The sequence below is a fragment of the Oratosquilla oratoria genome, chromosome 7 (assembly GCF_046742065.1).
Source record: "Oratosquilla oratoria isolate Oo_2021 chromosome 7, ASM4674206v1, whole genome shotgun sequence".
In the NCBI taxonomy this organism is placed as follows: domain Eukaryota; kingdom Metazoa; phylum Arthropoda; class Malacostraca; order Stomatopoda; family Squillidae; genus Oratosquilla; species Oratosquilla oratoria.
Genome location: NC_134783.1, coordinates 62871407 through 62892086, shown reverse-complemented (window position 1 = coordinate 62892086; position 20680 = coordinate 62871407). Strand labels below are relative to the sequence as shown.

Genomic DNA, 20680 nt, shown 5'->3' with positions numbered 1-20680 from the left:
AATGTTTAATTTGTAAATTGTAATACATCAATGTAATAAAAAATTCTTTGTGGAAATGAATAACAGAAAACGTTGGTAAACCTATGCCCAAACGATGGAAGCTGCGTCCAATTTTTTAGACGCCATCTTTGTTTTGATAGATTCGGAGGTAAAAGACGACGATGACCCTGATGACCTTTAGAATTACAGGTACCGCATTACTAAATTAGGTAGGTAGGTTAGGTTAGAATAGACGAATTTATCATACTTTAATTTCTTCGACCTCCGCATCTACAAAAAAAAAAAAAAAAAAAAAAATGGCGTTTCAAGTAGTCGAGGAGGCTACATTTATTTGTGTATAGCTTTTAGCAAAATTATGTTATTGATTTCCGCCAAGAATAACGTATATTACGTTGATTTATTATAATTTACAAATTTATTATTTGATTTTCTATTGCTATATCGCGTAGGTATGCATTTCTGAATTTTTACTATAATTGGCAGAGCCAACACCTATCCCATTTTCTAAAATATTTGATCCCAAATAACTTTGCACTATTTGCAATCTCTCTAAAAATGCATACTTGACTATTTTTGTATCTCTTATATGCGGCCGCCACAACGGTGGTCCAGGTTCGAATCCCGCCCAAGGCTGAAATAATTTCAACATCGCTGGGATGCGAGTCGTTATTCCAGCTCGTGGGCGGGGAGTTGGGTGTGTGTGTGCATTTAAGGTCACAGCTTTACCCATATATATATATACCCAGTATATATATATATATATATATATATATATATATATATATATATATATATATATATATGAGCTCTGAGCTCTCTTCCGGGAGGGAAATAGCTGTCGCTCATGAGTCCAACACGTGATCGAAGACCATGGTCAATCACATGCACTAAATTGGGATATGGGAAATACAAGAGGACATGGAAAGAAACACAAAAAAGGACAGTTATAGAAGAGACCAGAAAAAGAACAGTTTTCCCCACAGAGTAGTGAAGCCTGGAACAAACTGGACGAAACGAATGTGTGCAAAAACCATACACAAACTTAAGAACAATTTAGGCACTGCGAGATACTGAGACGGGACACAACAAACATAGCTCCCCTTCCCGTAAGATGCAACCAGGTAAACACACACGACTCGGTGGCGCAGTTGATAGGGTTCCCGGCTGTCACTACGGTGGTCCGGGTTCGAATCCCGCCCAGGGCTGAACATTTTCAGTATGACTGCGCTGTGACTGCGTTACTCCAACTCGTTGGTGGGGAGTTGGGTGTGGGAGTGTAAGGTCACAGCATTACCCATAGGTTGGTCATATATGAGCTCTGATCTCTCTTCTGGGAGAGAAATAGCTGTCGATCACGAGTCCAACACACGATCCAAGACCATGGTGAATCACACAAACAGGTGATATTTTTGAGGATTCTTCAGTTCAGGCAGCAACAGCGAAAGGAAATTTTCAATTTGTTTTCAGAGAGGGGATTTTTTTTTTTAAAGCAAGGCAAGCAAAAGTTCTGGTTTAGAAGACATAATGGTAGAAGTCAGGGAAGTGCTCAATCTTATGGGATAATTGGATCTGATAAAAGCTTCAGGACCTGGTGGGATTTCAAACTGGCAGATAAGATAGTCTTTTGTATGTTCATTAAAAGAGGAATAATCTCACAGAATTGGAAAATGATGTAAACTGTAGGCCTGTATCTTTTGCCAGCACAATTGTGAAATTGTGTGAAAGGGTTGAAAAATTGCTGGGTCAGATATCTTGAATAGGTGAGCATTTTGACAGATAGTCAGTTTGGCTTTAAATCTGGAAAGTTATGTGTGTCAAACTTTTAAGCTTGTACTTGAGAGTGATTGATGTGCTACAAGAAAGGTAGCTGTGTGTAACTCAAATCAGGCTTTTGATGAAGTACCACACAATTGCCTTATGTGGAAATTGGAGCACTTTGGAGGACTAAGAGCCAAACTACTCAGTCGTTGGAAGACTTTTTGAAAGGAAGATACATAAGGTAAAGGATAAGATATTGGGATGAAGAGTAGTGACCAACGGAGTTCCACAAGGTTCACTGGTAACATACATATATGTATATATATATATATATATGTATATATATATATATATATATACATATATATATATATATATGTATATATATATATATATATATATATATTATCTATATAAATAACATGATAAAAAGTACAAGAAGCTATGCCAACATGTTTGCAGATGGTGCAAAAATCATGAGGAGAGTGAAAAGCAAGAAAGACTTGGCTATTGCATAAATACTAAGGGAAAAAAAAAAGTACTGGAAATGGACAATACCCTGATCCATCCAAAACTAGAATCTGCATCAGTGGTATGGTCCCCACACAGTGTGAAGGATGTAAGCAAGATCAAGAGAATACAAAGGGCAGCAATGAGACTGGTTCCCAGCCTGGCATATAAACCACACTTGGAATATCTGGAGAAGGTGATGTAGCCCAAGCTGGAACAACACAGGATTTCAGATCTAAATATGATAATTAAGGAAAAAGTCTAAGTTGGAACCATACATGAATTTGAAGCAAGGTGTGATAGATTGGAGAGTAAAAGACAGGACTCCTATGAGTGTTGCTCCTTTTCTGTGTACAGTATTACATTTTGGCAAATACACAGGTAAATGCACATACACATGCACAATTTCCTTGTTTCAAAAACCCTGGACAGGGCCTGATCTTGGTACCACTGAGATAGCACCCCAAGTAGCTGTGTGATTCACCATGGCCTTGGATCACATGTTGGATTCATGATCAACAGCTATTTCCCTCCCAGAAGAGAGCTCAGAGCTCATATGACTGATCTATGGGTAATGCTGTGACCTTACACACACACACACACACACACACATAGTCCCTGCCCATGAGAGTTGGAGTAACAACCTGCAGAGGAGTGATACTGAAATTATTTCAGCCCTGGGTGAAATTTGAACCTAGACCATTGTAGTGGCAGCCGGGAACTCTACCAACTGCGCCACGAGTCGTGTATGTGTGTGTGTATTTACCTAGTTGTGCTCTGCAAGAGGAGAGCTATGCTCATAGTGACCGGCTGTTGTATCTTCCGCATCCAGATTTTTCTTAAAAGTCATGTATAGTTTTAGCACTCGCTGTTTCCTCTTTCAGTTTGTTCCAGATATCCATCACTCTGTGTGGAAAGATATTCTTTTTCAGATCTCTTCTATAGCTCTTTCTTAAGTTTCTTCTCATGTCCTCTTGTAGCTTCTCTGTCCCATTTTAGTAGGGCATCCCTATCAAGAATTTCCATCCTTTTCATAATTCTGTAAATGGTTATCAAATCGCCTCTTTCTCTTCTTTGTTCTAGGGTTGGTAAATTTAGTTTGTCCAATCTTTGTTTGTATGTCAAATTGCAAACTGTTGGTGCCATCTTTGTTGTTGCTCTTTGAATTCTTTCTAGTTTTTTTTTAGTTTTTTTTTACTAGGTGTCCATAGAGATGCTGCGTATTCCAATTTTGGTCTTATCAGTGTAACTAGTATTTTCTTTACCATTTCTTCATCCATGTAGTCAAAGGCCACTTTCATTGATCTTAATAAGTTAAAAGTTTCTCTGACTAATTTGTTGACATGTTTGTCTGGTGTCATGTCATTTGAGATAGTTACTCCTAGGTCCCTTTCTGAATTGACTTTTTTTTTTACTTCTTTTGTACCAATTTTATATTGACCCGAGATGTGTGTATTTACCTGTATCGTCTGTGCATTACATATTCCCTTGGTGTAGATTTGCCATTTCCTGTTTGTTTTTTAGTTTGCCATTCACATATCTATAGAATAGTTTTGGCTGATCCCTACATATTTCTATTATGTTTTTTTCACAGTTTCTTTTTTACATATTCATTCCCATGTTATATATTTACTGTACCACTTTCTAGGTTTTTTGTCTTTTCACCATCTTTTCCAAGCTTTATCTCTTCTATTGCTTTGCTGCACCTTCTGTTAAACCAGAACTTAAAATACACTTTTTCCTGTTTTTGCTTTGGGGCATTTATCCACTCCTTCATTATAGATTTCCATCAGAATCATCCATTTTTCTTCCATTTGTGTCTCTTCATTGTAGAATTTATCCCAACTTGCTTTTTGAAAAAAAATTCATGAGTTTCTCAAAGTCTGTTTTACTATACATCAGTCTTCCTTTTCTGTATTTCTCATTTCTCTCTATATATATTTCCTCCTTTAGTTCTAACTCAAGTAATATGTCATTCTTCCCAATTGGTGTCTTGTATTCAACTTTACTCTCAATATCAGGCTCTGACATAAATAATAAATCTAGACTTGATGGTTCTTTATTATTTCTAAATCTGGTGTTTTCTTTTACCCATTGTGTCATTGTACATTCTATAGTCATATCAAGTAATACATTTCCCCATAGATCCTCTCAATTTTTCAGTGTCATCTCTTCCCAACAGCTTTCTTTGCAGTTAAAATCTCTCATAAGTACCACGTTTCCTCCATCCATCAGCATATCATTTAATGAAAGCCTTGTATCTTCTAACATTTTATGATAATCTCTCAAAGACTCTGTTTTTGGGGGCACTTAAATCACCACAGACTTTCTTTTTTCATGTCACTATCTTCAACTCTCATTTTCATCATCACCCTTTTCTCTTCATTTGTAACTTTTGTCACATTTAAGTTTTTAGCCAAGAACATGACTCCACTCTGTTTCTCCTCTCTATTTCTAATCCATTGATTATATAATCCATGACCAACACTGGTAATAGTGGACCTATTAATTTTGTCTTCACAATTCCCATTATGTCTGGTTTTTCTTCTGACAGCTAATCATTTTGTTCATTTGATCCTGAGATTAATCCATATATATTAGTATAAGCCACTTTTAATTTTCTACTCTCTCCATCTCGTTCTCTGTTCCTTTAATTTCTTTTTCTTGAATGTACCATTTTTTCAGTCTCATGTCTAACACTCCAATAGAACTTCATTTTTTCAGTCACTGTTCTTTTCTCATTTTTTCTTTAGTTTCGCTTCTTAATGTCTTTTCACTTTCTCTTTCCTCATCATTCATGTCTCTTTTTATCCGTATACTTTAATATTGTTCACTTTTTGTTAACTTTCCTGTTTTTGCTAATATTTCTTCCACTGCCATTTGTGGCCTTAATTTGATCTTTAGGGGTTGACTTCTGCTTATTTTTCCATTCTATGCACTTCCTCTATTTCCTTGTCTATTTCTTGCTCTTCATCTTGTACTACTTTAGACCATATATTACTGTACACTTCTTTTTGTCCACTGTATCTCTCACCAGATTTTCTTTTTCTTAGTTACCTGAATGACTGTATCTTTGGCATTCTCCTGCATTTGTTGAACAATTTCTTTAAAAATTATTTGATCATTTTCTTGGTGTTTCTTCCATTCTTTCCTGAGCTGTTGTAAATCATCCTCTCCTATATTTCTTCCAGTTTTCTCAGTCATTGCCTTTGTATAATTATTTTTCAACCTCTCATTTTCAAATTTTGATTTGGTCAGTTCTCTTTTTAATGCACTTCCTCCTTATTTATTTCAACATTTGGTTTCTTGAAGACATTTCCTTATTTATTTCATGATTTGCTTTCCTTAGATTGTTAGTCTCTTGCTGCCATGATTCTTTCATAGATCTCACCTCCCTCTCTATGTCTATAATTTTACCAAAAAGATTTTTCTTGTACTCAGTAAAACCAGAAAAAGGTTCTTTGCCACCATCTAAAAAAAATATTTTCTTATCTATTGTGCCGGTAGATGTCTCTGGGTTTGTGTTTTTATATTTTGCTTCAATGCTTTGTCATCAGGGGACTTTTCTGGCCTGTTTTCATTATCTTTCATTTTCAATACTCACTATTTGCACTGTAATTAAACCATCTTGGTCATCCAGAAGCATTCCTCTTCCCATTTAACACAGCCTAGGTGTCCTGCTATTGTAGCACTGTAGAGATGTTCTGCTTTTAATGTGTTTCTCAGGAGCTCCAATTTTTATGTGTTGTTGGAATGAACGTTCACGTGTGTGTGTGTGTATGCCCATTCAACTTTAGTGAAAACCTGTTTAACATGTATCGGCCTACCACATCTACACGAATTCTAGGTCATGGTGCCTTAAGGTTAAGGTAACTGTATATGAAGGCTATATATGATGTTACGGGACGGGCTGGTTAGTGAAGAGACGTTACGTATAACGGATAAGTGCTTAAGAACCAGCTCACTTCTAGAAGCCACTGTAGGACTGAACTATCTGGTCAGTGCCTAGATAATTCGTAAGACTAGAAGTAAAGGTAACAAAGAAGATTCCAGGAAAGGAATATTAAACTAGCGATAAAACTAGTAAACGAAATTATTAATATGGAAAATATTTACAGGCAATCAACACAAAAGAGAATGGGCAGTAGGGTCAATGGGACCGTTACACGATTATAAGAATATGGAAATTATCGTTCAAATAAGAAACACAAGATACGTATACAATATGGTACTATCTAAGTACAAAGAGATCAGGAACATGCATCAAAATAAGTAATAAGTACAAATATAAGTATAAAGTAATGCAATGTATATCAGACACGTAATGTAGGCAAAAAGGGTGATCACTTCACACCAATCGTCTCATGAATCTAAACTTCTAGTTTTTATCAAGAGATCAATATGTGAGAAAATGACAAGGAGTGAGCGATTTCCACCGCTTATATACCATTGGACTGGAAGCGGGATACTTCCGGTGAAGGGAGCGGGTGAGCGAAAAGGGGGGAGGAGGGTAAGTTAACACACGTCAACATGGGTAGTTTTAAGACCCTCGACTCGCTTGAACAATCTACTTATTTAGTAACTGTCAAATCTGTGCGCTCCGAACTATTCAGGATTTCGCTTGTCTATTTGTTCTACAAGAGTGCACACCTTTCTCCGCACGTAGGCAAGATTACATATAGTGGACGGGCGTTACTGCTTAACATTGTTACAATACATACATAGACAAGAAATATGAACATGGTTATGTAATACAAAGGAAACACAATTCTATAACATAATTACACATATGACGTAATATCTAATATTACGTTACAATGATAACATAGTCACTATGAAAGTTTTATTTTTTGGTCACATAGGATTTATGTGTAACTATAGCTTCCATTGTTGTGCATTTTATGAGATATATTAGCTTTTTAGTAAATAAGGGAATTCTAAGTGAATCTGCACAAGTTCAACATCTAGAGTAGGTGTTTTTAAACCATGCCTCTATGTCCACAGGACGATTGAAATATATTTTTTAAGGTATCCAGGAAGACATCCCGAAATATACAAAATATTGTAATGGCCAAAAGATTAGAAGCTGTTAGGTCAGCTTGAAGTTGGACTTGAAACCACCAATTTAGAGGCTATATTGCATGGCTAGTTAAACTAGAAAACTGGCAAGATTTGATAATGTGTATAAATCATAGCATATAAGATTTTGTCTTGCTAAAAATATTTCAGTTTTGCATGAAATTTCTATATGGTATGTTTATTTCCAGGTCTCTGGTCGTCTGCACTGAAGTCATCTACTGGGGACCATATCATACACCACTCCACCTTGTGACACATGAAGTTACCCACCCGAACTGCAGGTCTTCATGTGTGCCGTCTGCGTGTGTTAAACATATTTGATTTGCGTTCTTTGCCGAGTTCTTCCCCAGTCGCTCCGGTCCTTCTAGATCAGTCTCTCATTGCCGTAGTAGCTATTTTCGCATTACATCCAAAGTACTTTCAATCCATCATTTCGGCCCTTCATTGCATTTTACTGTTCTGGTGTACCTCGCGAACTTGTATGTCCTGACAATCTAATTCATTTCCTAAGGCATAAACAGCCCACCTAGTTACGCATCCCTCCTTATCTGCCACACCGCCTTCACTTGACCATGTTGACACAAACAAGGTCATATATTTTAGTCCGATTTGTGCACGTGTGGGATTTCGAATCTTGAACAATGCAAGGTCATGTTCCCCTGGCAAGACTAAGTGATTAGTGTATGGAGCACTCCATTCATGCATCCAAGATGGCATCTTTCAAGATGGCAGTGCTAATGTCAAGGTGACATTCCTGGTTGTGGCTAAAGTCAGTTGACATCAGTGCGTATCGTGTTTTGCATGTGACAGGCAATCTGTGTCATGTGTTACCTGCCACACGGTTGCTATGGCATAATGTGACTTCGTTGTATCAGTCAATGTATTAGACTTGTGCTGTGGTACGGTTTTGGCTCTAGAATGCGCAAGAAGAGAAGAGGAGATTATTAAGAATGTGACATCTATTTTAACAGCTTTGTCCTGCTCTCAAAGCTGCATTTTAGTGTGATAGTTTTATTTGTTTTTGTGTTTTTTTTAGTGCCAGTATTATTGTTCTCGCTTAGAGAACATCTAGAAGGATGTACTGGAGTGCCAATTTGATTTTGTTTCAAAAGTGATTTTGAAGACCCTTTGTGGCTGTTGCAGTCACGTGGGGTTCCCACGTCCTCAAACACCCTCACACTCCCCACCAACTCCCTCCAGCCTCCATCGCAAATACGCACAAGAAAACTGATCAGTGTAGTTGATTCATGCTACTTTTTGTTGACCCACTTATCTAATGTTAAGTACTTCTTTGCTGTAGACAGAAGAATCTTATCTTGCGTGCTTCTATAACATTCTTGTAGCGAGGACAGCATCAAGATGGTTATCAACGGCACTGCACTCGAACCACTTGTCACCACAATTGCCTCTCTCTTCGCCCTCCCCTCTAATGCCACAGCCCAAGAGGACTACAGTGACATTATAATGGACTTTGGGAACATAACCTCCTCATCCTCTTCGTCATTCTCCACCTCGTCGACCATACCCTCATCAGCATTCCCGGCAACAACGTCGACGGAGCGCCCACCGTCTTTTGCCGACTACTTGCCTCCTCTTCACGCGGACATTGTCTGCTCCTCGTGGCTTCCAGTCAATCACATTTACTTCCAGCTGGCCAACACCTTCCTATTTCTGTCGTATCTTGCACCCAATGGTATCTACGGTATCCTGTACCTGCGCGTCACGCTATCCATTGGGTGCATGTTTTTCTCCCTGTGGGGGTGGGTAGTCCTCTGCGCTTTTGATACTTTCCTGTGGAACGCCATCTTCGTGGTCATCAACAGTGTACACGTTGTCATCATCTGCTACTACCTCAGGCCCGTCAGATTTACACCAGAGCTCGAACAGGTAAGTACTGCATGGGGTTGTGGTTGGGTTGGTTTTTATATACAGTTCCTTTTACTTCTGTCTTTACAATGGTTCTATCTTTATATGTGGCAATGTGTATTTGTATTTCCTGATATGTATTTACCTAATTGTAGTGTAGAAGAAAGGAGCAATGCTCATTGGGTACCATCTCCTATTCTCTAATTTTCCAGCATACCTAGACTCAAATTTATGTATGGTTCCAACTTAATCTATATCTTTGATTTCAAATTGCCATATTTAGATTTAAACTCATGTATTGTTTGTGCTTGGGCTATATCACCTTCTAAGCTATTTCACATATTTATGAATTTATATCCATTTCTGCATGAGGGGACGGAGAGGGGGAGTCATTGATTTAATGAGGCAGCCTTGCTGTGGATGTGCTGTGTCTTGTGACACTGCTTCTGATCCAGGGCAGTGGGTGAGATGCAGGGATGACCCATCATCCAGGAGGAGCCAAGATAAGGGGGTGGATGGGAGTGGAATATGTGGGGATGGAATGGGTGGGAGTGGATTGCTTTGGTTTTTGGCTACCTCCCTTGTAAATGGAAAAAAACTTTGGTATAATATATATTTACTTAATTGTAGAATACAGGAAAGGAGCAACACTCGCTGGGCCCTGTCTCATATTCTCTAATCTTTTAACATACCTAGACTTGGTTTCATGTACAGTTCCAACTTTATCTAAATTTTTGTTTTCGAATTATCATATTTAGATTTGAACTTGTGTATTGTTTGAGCTTTGGCTATGAATATATCACCTTCTAAGATATTCCATATATTTATACATCTATATGGAAAGCTGTATTTCTTCAAATTCTTTTCGACGTGTTGTCTTTCTTAATTTACTTCCATGACCTCTTAAAGCCTGAACACTGTAATCATGTTAAATCTTTCTTTTCAATCTTTCAAAGTTGGCAGACCCATTACCTTTATTCTTTCCCCAAATGGTTTATCTGTCAGGGGGACCAGTTTGGTTGCTGCTGTTTGTATTCTCTCAATCTTGCTTATTCTTCACTACTGATGCACATTCCAGTCTTGGATGTATCAGAGTTTCGATTAGTCTTTCTCCTCTTTTGCTTTTGTAATGTGTTCGCTTCCCAAGGAATAGTTTAGGGATGGCCTTTTGCCACTTTTTCCCATTCTTGGCTCCATGCAAAAATATTATCAAGATCTTTTTTCTAAATTCTACCATCCTCATTTTTCACTCTTCTCATGATTTTTGCATCATCTGGAAATGTGTTGGCATAGCTTGTTGTTCCTTCCATCATTTTCATTGACATAGACAAGAAACATTATTGGTACAACTGCTGAACCTCGTGGAACTCCACTTGTTACTGCTCTCCAGCTTGACATCTTGTCCTTTACTACTGTCCTCATGTATCTTTCCTTCAAAAAGTCTTTAATCCATTCTAGTAGTTTGCCTCTCAGTCCTCCAGCATGCTCCAATTTCCACATAAGTTGACTGAGTTACTTCATCAAATGCCTTCTTTAGGTCAAGGTACATGCAGTCCACCCACCCACCTCTCTCTTGCAGCACATCAATTACTCTTGAGTAAAAGCTTAAAAGGTTCAACACACATGACCTTCCAGATCTGAAGCCAAAGTGACTGACTGTCTGTCAGAATGTTCATCTTTTCAAGATATTTGGTCCATCGATCTTTCACAATCCATTCACATAATTTCACTATTGAGCTAGTTAGTGATATTGGCCCATAATTTAGTGGTGTTTCTGTATTTTCACCTTTGTGAACTGGCACCACATTTTCCCTTTAACAATCAAGTGGCACAGTGCCTGCCTTCTTTCAATGAACATGTAAGACTGTGGATCTTGTCCACTAGTTGTTCCCTTCATTCTTTAATTATCCAATTTGAGATCCCGTCAGGTCCTAAGGCTTTTGTCACAAGGGGAGAGGATGGCAACAAATTGGAAGTGAATATTAAGGGGTAGAGGCTGGAGAAAGTGGATAGCTTTAGATACTTGGGGGCAAATGTGGTGGGATAGGGAGGAGTCGAGGTGGAGATAGAATGTAGATTGATAGAAGCAAGAAAATGCCTTGGGGGATTAAAAAGTGTAATGAGAAATAGACATTTGGGAATGGATGCCAAGAGGAGATTGCATGAAGGGGTGATTGTACCAACAGCATTGTATGGGGCAGAAACATGGAATACAAGAGAGGAAAAGTTTAAATGTGAGAAGGAATCTCTGAGAAGTATAGTAGGGATCACTAGGTTGGATAGAGTGAGAAACAAGGAGGTGAGAAGGAGAATAGGGCTAGAAAAGGAGTGGGAGATAGGGTTGTTGTTGTTGTTGTTGTTGTCATTCCCTAGACTGTCTGTCCGAGCAGTCCCGTCTCCCCAAGGAAGGCCACAGCCGAAACTGGGTTTTCCCACAAATCCTTTATAGAGTGTATGTTGTGTTGTTTGCGTGCATGATTGTGTATAATGCAGTCTTCCATTATGTGTTGTATGGTATGGGGTGAAGTGTTACATCCTGGGCAGCTGTTCACAATGTGGTCATCCAGCCTCTTCTGGTAGCTTAGAAGTGCTGGGTGGTGACCGCATCGCAGTCTGGCCAAGTGGACTCTGTCCTTTCGTGGGAGAGAGGATTCAGAAGGGTGGATATCAGGGGGTCTGGCATGCAGCAGTGTGTTGTCTTTCAGTGTGTTAATGGAGCGGTGAGTGATATGATTATGAATATGTTTCCGGAGGCTGGTATTTGGTGGTTGTGGAGGAAGAGAAGAGAGTATCTGTGCGTAATAAAGGTCTTTGGGTGTAGTTTTAATGTTTCTTGGTGTGTGTGGGTGTTCTGCTGTGTAGTGTAGCGGGTGTGATGTGTTTGTGGTGGCTGCAGCAAGTGTTTGTGTGCCTCTCATGTCGAGGTGGTCCTTGACTTTGAGGACTTTTGTTTCATGGTGTAAATGGTCTGTAGGTGTTGTATTTGTGCAGCCTGTAATTGTTTTTAGGGCTTTGTTTTGTATGATTTGAAGGGTGTTGTGGTGTGTCTCACTGAGATTAGGAGCCCATGCAGGACTCGCATAATTCATCACTGAGCGTATGCATTGTTTGTATATTGTTATATTAGTTTCTTTGTTTTGTCCAAATGTTGTTCCAGTGATTGACTTAAGTGCGTTAAGTCTAGGTGTGCATTTGTTTTTTATGTTTGTGAGGTGTTGTTTGAAAGACATGGATGTATCGTATGTTACACCAAGAATTTTCGGTGTGTTTGTGTGTGGTATTAGAGTGTTGTTGATGTAGAGATGAGGTATGTATTTGTGTTCTTTTGTCCAGGTGGTGAGAAGTGTTGCTGTAGATTTGGTTGGAGCTATTTTGAGTCTGTTTGTGATGAACCATGTGTTGAGTGTGTCAAGGTAAGGCTGGATTATTTCTGCAGCTTTGTCTGTGTTACGATGTGTGCATGTGATTGTTATGTCGTCTGCGTAGGAAGAGATTTGTATTTCTGAGGTGTCTGGCGTGGGTAAGTCATGCATGTATAGATTAAATAATGTGGGGGATAGAACTGAGCCCTGTGGTACTCCGTTGTTAATGTTTCTGATGGGAGATAGGGTTGATGAAAGAGGTTTTGACATGTGAAAAGAATGAGTGAAGAAAAATTAGTAAAAGAAGTGTGAAAGGCAGAGATGGAGGGAGTAAACATGAGGGGGTGACCAAGGATGATTTGGATGGATGGGTAAAAGGGTTGTTGGGAAAGAGGGGAATGTCTGTTGAGGAAGAGAGAAGATAATGGTGAGGGGCGAATGGTTGTGTATGGATGATGCTGTGATGTATGGAAGGGAGTGGGTGAGAGATGGTGGGTTAGGGTGTATGTGTGAATGATATTTTGATGCAGCCCAAAGGGATTTCTCCCTGTCTTCTCTTTTTCTGCATGAGTAGATGGAGAGTGGGTGGGGTCACTGATTAAAGTAAGTGGCCTTGCTGTGGATATGCTGTGTCTTGTTACATTGCTTCTGACCCAGGGCAGTGGGCGAGATGCAGGGATGACCTCTCATCTAGGAGGAGCCTGGAGAAGAGGGGGGGTGGTAAATGGGAGTGGAGTATGTAGGAATGAAATGGGTGGGAGAGGATTTATGCCTTTGACTTTGGCTACCTTCCTTTTAAAGGGGAAAAAACCCTTGGTATATGTATTTACCTAATCATAGTACACAGAAAAGAAGCAACATTCATTGTGTCCTGTCTCCTATTCTCCAATTTTCTAACATACCTAGACCCAAATTCATGTATGGTTCCAAGTTAATCTATATCTTTAATTTTCAATTATCATATTTAGATTTGAACTTGTGTATTGTTTGAGGTTGGGCTGTGAGTAACCTTCTAAGCTATTCCACATATTTATACATCTATATGGAAAACTATTTCTTCACATCATTTCAACATGTGGTCTTTCTTAATTTACTACCATGACCTCTTAAAGCTCTCCCATCTTTAATCAGACCTCTTCTATCAATGCAATCTATTCCCTTTAGTAACCTGAACACTGTAATCATGTCACCTCTTTCTCTTTGATCTTTCAAAGTTGGCAGACTCAGTACCTTTAATCCTTCCTCATATGGTTTATTCACCAGGCTGGGGACCAGTTTGGTTGTTGCTCTTTGTATTCTATCAATCTTGCTTATATCCTTCACTCTGTGTGGTGAACTACTGACACATATTCCAGTCTTGGGTTTTGATGAGTTTTTCATCATCTCTTCATTCATATAATGGAATGCCACTGTGATCTTCTGCAGTAATCCATATGTCTCTCCCACAATCCTGTTGATACATCTGTCAGGTGATAGGTTGTCTTTTATCAACACTCCCAAGTCTTTCTCCTGTTTTGCTTTTGTAATGTGTTCATTTCCCAAGGAATAGTTTAAGGATGGCCTTTTGCCACTATTGCCCATTTCCAGTACTTTGCATTTTTTGGTATTGAACTTCATTTCCCATTCTTGGCTCCATGCAAAAATAGTATCTAGATCTTTTTGCAATATTCTACTGTCCTCATTTTTTACTCTTCTCATGATTTTTGTATCATCCACTGAATTATAGGCAAGTATCACAAACCAGCATGATAGTGAAATTATATGAAAGGATTGTGAAATATCGATGGACCAAATATCTTGAAAAGATGAACATTCTGACAGACAGTCAGTCACTTTGGTTTTAGATCTGGAAGGTCATGTGTGTTGAACCTTTTAAGCTTTTACTCAAGAGTAATTGATGTGCTGCAAGAGAGAGGTGGGTGGGTGGACTGCATGTACCTTGACCTAGAGAAGGCATTTGATAAAGTACCTCACAGTCAACTTATGTGGAAATTGGAGCATGTTGGAGGACTGAGAGGCAAACTACTAGAATGGATTAAAGACTTTTTGAAGGAAAGATACATGAGGACAGTAGTAAAGGACAAGATGTCAAGCTGGAGAGCAGTAACAAGTGGAGTTCCACGAGGTTCAGCAGTTGTACCAATAATGTTTCTTGTCTATGTTAATGAAAATGATGGAAGGAACAACAAGCTATGCCAACACATTTCCAGATGATGCAAAAATCATGAGAAGAGTGAAAAATGAGGATGGTAGAATTTAGAAAAAAGATCTAGATACTATTTTTGCATGGAGCCAAGAATGGGAAATGAAGTTCAATACCAAAAAATGCAAAGTCCTGGAAATGGGCAATAGGAGCAAAAGGCTATTCTTAAACTATTCCTTGGGAGGTGAACACATTACAAAAGCAGAGAAGGAAAGACTTGGGAGTGTTGATGAAAGACAACCTATCACCTGACAGATGTATCAACAGGATTGTGGGAGAGACATATGGACTACTGCAGATGATTAAATTGGTGTTCCATTATATGGATGAAGAGATGATGAAAACTCATTGAAACCCTGATATATCCAAGACTGGAATATGCATCAATAGTATGGCCACCACACAGAGTGAAAGATATTAGCAAGATTAAGAGAATACCAAGGGCAGCAACCAAGTTGATCCCCAGCCTGGCAAATAAATCATATGAGGAAAGACTAAAAGTACTGGGTCTACCAACTTTAAAAGATTTAAAAGAAAGAGGTAACATACAGTGTTCAGGTCACTAAAGGGGTTAGATTGCATTGATAAAAGAGATCTCCTGATTAAAGATGGGAGGGCTTTAAGAGGTCATGGAAGTAAAGAAAGAAAGATCACATGTCAAAAGGATGTAAAGAAATAGTTTTCCATATAGATGTATAAATATGTGGAATAGTTTAGAAGGTGATATAGTCCAAGCTCAAACAGTACATGAGTTGAAATCTAAAAATGATAATTGAGAGTCAAAGATATAGAATAAGTTGGAACCATATATACATGAATTTGAGTCTAGGTGGTATAATGTTAGAAAATTAGAGAATAGGAGACAGGACCCAATGAGCATTGCTCCTTTTCTGTATACTGTACTACAATTAGGTAAATATAAACATGTTGAACCATGCCTGGGGTAAACCCCCTAGAGGGCTACTAATGCCAGAGCTTGGAACACTATTTCCTCTTTCAAGACAATCATTTAACCTTTTTATTGGCCAAGCTTAGCAGGCTTAGAATACATATAGTAGTTATTTCTGAGATGAGAAGACCAAGCAGTGGTGAGATCAGGAGTGATGGTTACACATACTACTGGATGAGCAACATTAATGAGTCTACCTCATGGGGTAACTGTGGGGATATCTAGCAGTCTACAGCATGCTGTTAATGGGCATTACTTTGGTTAAAGTTGAAAAGTGAAGCACATTTTGTGTTTTATCTTTCTTACTGTATTACATGATTCCTATCAAGGTATGTGAACTTGAAGTGTAGAAAATGCCAAACTTGAGTCTATAGCCGACCACTGGTTTTCATAGGATACACTTGTCATTTTGGTCGATTTGAGTCCGGTTACTGGGATCAACATTGTTTGCTATGAAGTATACATTGATTCCCATGCCACTGGAACCAGAAACTCTAACAATTCTCCTGAATTTTGCAAAGTCAGAAAAGTTGAGGATGTTTCTTGGTTCCAGAGATGAGAGCCACACCAATGGGCTTGATGTAAAAATGCTGGAGGGGTGGCAAAGAGGTTGATCACACACTTGTTAGTACTTATTGGAGGATCATATAGAACTTCAGGTTTTACAGGAGTGCTGAGTTCTTTTGAACAGATTATCAGTGTGTCACAATTTTCAGATTGTGTATAAAGTCCAGGAGAATCCTGAGATGTAATCCTCATGGATTTCATCTGGAGAACCTCAGGAATGATGCCCAGAAATATGCTGTTTCTAGCTAGTTTGAAATGTTTGGCACTCTTCAGGACACTCAAAATCTGCTTGATACTTTCAAATGTGAAACTTAAACCTGCTGAAGAATGTATTGGAGAGTGTCTAAAGTTGGCGAGTGACATAGCATCATGTGAGACACCTAAGAATATAGAGACGAGCTGTGGTGTCAGATTGGTTTGGATTGTGGACCCATACAGAACTCCGAAATGGAAGAATAAAGCTCTCATGAGAATTGATAAGGAGTAGGATGTAAGGTGAATCACCAAAGATGTCAAGGGACGTTTTAAAGTGGATGACTTCAGACTTGTTTAACGAGCCCAGAAGATGCTCTGCTCCAATTCCTCACAGTCACTATCCAATAATCCTATTTGCCCGAGAGGGGGTTTCCTTCAGTTGAATTAAATCATTAGGTGGCAGTTAGGGGCCTGGTCTTACTTGAATTCACTCCTGAATTCTTTCAAATAGCAAATTGTCTGAATTGCACAAGTGTCTGCATAAAAAGCTGACTGTACTTAATGCGAACTCACCCAAAATTATTGCCGAATTTGTGTATTATAATTAGGTGGACATTGGGAGTTCGTTCAGCTATGATGCAGCCTTGAAGTTGAAGCCTTTGTGATATGCTTTTGTCTTAAATCCATGTGTTGATGTAACAAATAATGGATAGATTCTTTTGTTGCAAATTTTTTCATGCATCACAAATAACATAATTGTTGTGTATTGTCCCCTCTCCACCCTCTTCCCAATTCCCCCTCCCTTTTCCATTACTGTCTGTCTTTTATTTTCTTTGACTCCTTCCCCATCTGTTTCCCTCTCCATCTCTCTCTCCCTTGCTCTCCCTTCTTCACCCTCTCTCTACCTCTCCTCTTTTTTTCCCTCCCTCCCTTCTTTTGCTCCCTTTATATCTCTCCATCTTTTTCTTTCTCACTCCCCACTCTCCTCCCCTCTCTCCCTCTCTCCCTCTCTCATTCTACTTACCTCATCCTCTATCCCTCAGTGCCATTCTCCTTTCCCCCCTCAATCTTTCCATCCCTCTCCCTCCATCTCCCATGTTCCCTCCCTCCACTCATTCCCTTTACCATCCCTCCAACCCTCTCCTTCCTTCCTTTTCTAACACCCATCTTCACCTCATCCCTCCCTTAATCCATCCTCGTTCCCTCCCACTCTAATTTCCCCTCCCCAATCTCCCTCACTCCACCTCAAGCTAGTCCATCAGGCTCTATCCTTTTACCTCTCCTCTCTATTTCATCCCATGCCTTTTTACTTTTCTTTCTTGCTTCTTTTTACTGTCCACTTTTAACTCTCAATTTCTCTCTCTCTCTCTCTCTCTCTCTCTCTCTCTCTCTCTCTCTCTCTCTCTCTCTCTCTCTCTCTCTCTCTCTCTCTTTCTCTCTCTGTCTTTCTCTCTCTCTCTCTCTCTCTCTCTCTCTCTCTCTCTCTCTCTCTCTTTTCTTACTCCATGTATTTTTTCTCTCTCATTCTCTTTTTCTATCTTTTTCTTTAATTCTTCCTATTTCTCTCCATCCTTTGGTCTTTTTTTTATCCTCACTCTCACATTCTCTAACTATTTGTCTGTCTCTGTCTTTCTGACTATTTGTTATCTGTCCGTATCTCTGTAATTTTGTCAGTCTTTCTGAAACTCTCTCTATTCATCATTCTCTGTCTCTATTTTCTTTTTCTCTCTCTCCCTCTTGTCTTTTTTTCTTTCTCTCATTCTCTTCTTTCTCTTTATTTTTCCACTTTTTATCTCTCTCTCTGTTATTTTGGTCTCTTTTCTCTCATCCTCTCACATTCTCTCATTTTTTGTTTTTATGTGTATCTGTCTGACTTTTTCTTATTATCTTTCAGTCTCTTTGGCTGTTTGTTACCTGCCAGTCTGTTTTCTATTTGTCTGTCTATCTCTCAGTCTGTCTCTATCTAATTTGTGTCTTTCAGTCTGTATATCTTTCTCTGTCTCTGTCTGTACATCTCTTTGTCTCTGACTGTTTGTCTGTCTCATTATTTCCTTCTCTTTCTCTTCTCTGTATTTCTCTCTCTCTATCTCACTCACTCTATCAATATCTCTGTCTCCCTTTCTCTCTCCCCCTCTCTCCCCCTCTCTCCCCCTCTCTCCCCCTCTCTCTCTCCTCTCTCTCTCTCTCTCTCTCTCTCTCTCTCTCTCTCTCTCTCTCTCTCTCTGTCAGTCCCTTTTTTCATTTCTCTCTGTGTTTTTTTTTTTCCTCATTCTCTGATTTTTTATCTCTTATTCTTTCTTTCTCTCTCTCTCTTTCCATCCTTTGGTCTTTTTTCTTTCATTCTCACATTCCCTTATTTTTTGTCTCTACAGTGAGACCTCTCATTAACAGATGTTAATTAGCTGTGTTTGCGGTGTTTTCGCTGTGTTTTCAGTGCTGTTGTTTAGTGCATGCAATCACCCAAAAACCACTCCAAAACACCGAAAACCCAGTGAAAACACCGTAAACACAGCTAATTAACGTCCATTAATGAGAGGTCTCACTGTACATCTATCTGTCTGACTCTCTTCCTTATGATCTTTCTGTCTCTGTGCCTGTTTGTTGTCTGCCAGTCTGTTTTCTGTCAGTCTGTCAGTCTCTGTCTTGACCTAAATGTACATACATACATATACCAAGGCTTCTTCCCCCTTACAAGGGAGGTAGCCAAAAAGGAAAAGGCATAAAATCATTCCCACCCATTCCATCCCTGAATACACTCCACACCCCTCCTCCCTCCCTCTTATCTTAGCACCTCCTGGATGATGGGTCATCCCTGCATTTTGTCCACTGCCCTGGGTCAGAAGCAGTGTCACAAGACAGCACATACACAGCAAGGCTGCTTCATTAAATCGACGACCCCCCTTTCTGTCCCCCTGTGCAGAAAAGGAGAAGACGGGGAGAAATCCCTTCAGGCTGCGTCAAATTTCTCACACATACTCTCTCATCCCCCATCCCCCCGCCCATTCTACCTCATGCATCACAACATCATCCATATACAGCCCTTCTCCATTCACCCCTGTCATCTGTCCTCTCCCGTCCTTCCTCTACAGACATTCCCCTCTTCCCCAAAGCCCCCTTCACTCCATCCATCCACCTCATTCAAGGACATCCCCTCATGTTCACTCCCTCCACATCTGCCTTCCATACCTCTTTTACTAGTCTTTCTTCACTCATTCTTTCCATGTGTCCAAATCATCCTAATACTCTTTCATCAACCCTATCTCCCAACTCCCCTTCCACCCCCGTTCTTCTCCTCACCCCCTCATTTCTCACTCTATCTAGCCTAGTAGCCCCTGTCATACCTCTCAGACACCTCATCTCAAACACATTCAAACTCCTTCTCTCTTCCTCTCTGATGTTCCATGTTTCTACCCCGTACAGTGCTGGTTGCGCAATCAGTACTCCATACAATCTCCTCTTATCATCCATTCATTCCCACCTTTTCCTGCCACATTTGCACCCAAGTATCTAAAACTATCCACTTCCTCCAGTCACTCTCCCTTAATGCTCACTTCCAGTCTACTGCCACTTTCACCCCTTGTACATCTCATCACCTTACTTTTACCCACATTTATCTTTAGCTTTCTTCTATCACATACTCTCCCAAACTCTGTCACCAACTTCCTCAATCCCTCCTCCGATCCTGCCACAAGCGCACTGTCGTCAGCAAACAACAGCTGGTTCACCTTCCACTTTTCTCCACTTTCTTTAACCATCTCCAATTCCTGACTCATTACCCTTGCATTTACCTCTCGCACTACCCCATCCATGTATAAGTTGAACAGCCAGGGCAACATAACGCATCCTTGACGAAGTCCCACCTTTACCTTGAACCACTCACTCTCTCCATTTCTAATCCTAACACGAGCTCTACTACTCTCATAAAAACTCTTGACAGCTCCAAGAAGCTTTCCTCCTATCCCATATATCTGCATAACCTCCCACAGTGCCTTTCTGTCTACCCTATTGTAAGCCTTTTCCAGATCCATAAAAGCCCAAAAAACATCCTTCCCCATTCCTATAGTTTTCTCACATATTTGTCTTACCACAAAGATCTGATCTACACAACCTCTACCCATCCTAAATCCACACTGTTCCTCACCAATTACTCCCTCTGTTCCTCTCCTAATCCTCTCAATCAAGATCCTCCCA

At 39.6% G+C, this 20680-nt stretch overlaps 1 protein-coding gene across 12 annotated transcripts in view; it reads left to right on the top strand.

Moving 5' to 3' along the window:
• LOC143027184 (popeye domain-containing protein 3-like) overlaps positions 1-20680 on the top strand; it is a 404351-nt gene that overhangs the window by 8626 nt on the left and 375045 nt on the right. For 10 of the 12 annotated variants that reach the window (XR_012966579.1, XM_076188342.1, XM_076188345.1 and 7 more), the window contains exons 3-4: positions 7536-7649; positions 8691-9234. Coding sequence is in view for 11 of the 12 variants with exons in the window: in XM_076188342.1 (XP_076044457.1) it covers positions 7536-7649; positions 8691-9234 (658 nt within the window). In the remaining variant the exon portion in view is untranslated. The remainder of the gene's footprint in view (positions 1-7535; positions 7650-8690; positions 9235-20680) is intronic. The other 2 variants (XM_076188344.1, XM_076188337.1) reach the window with 1 other exon arrangement.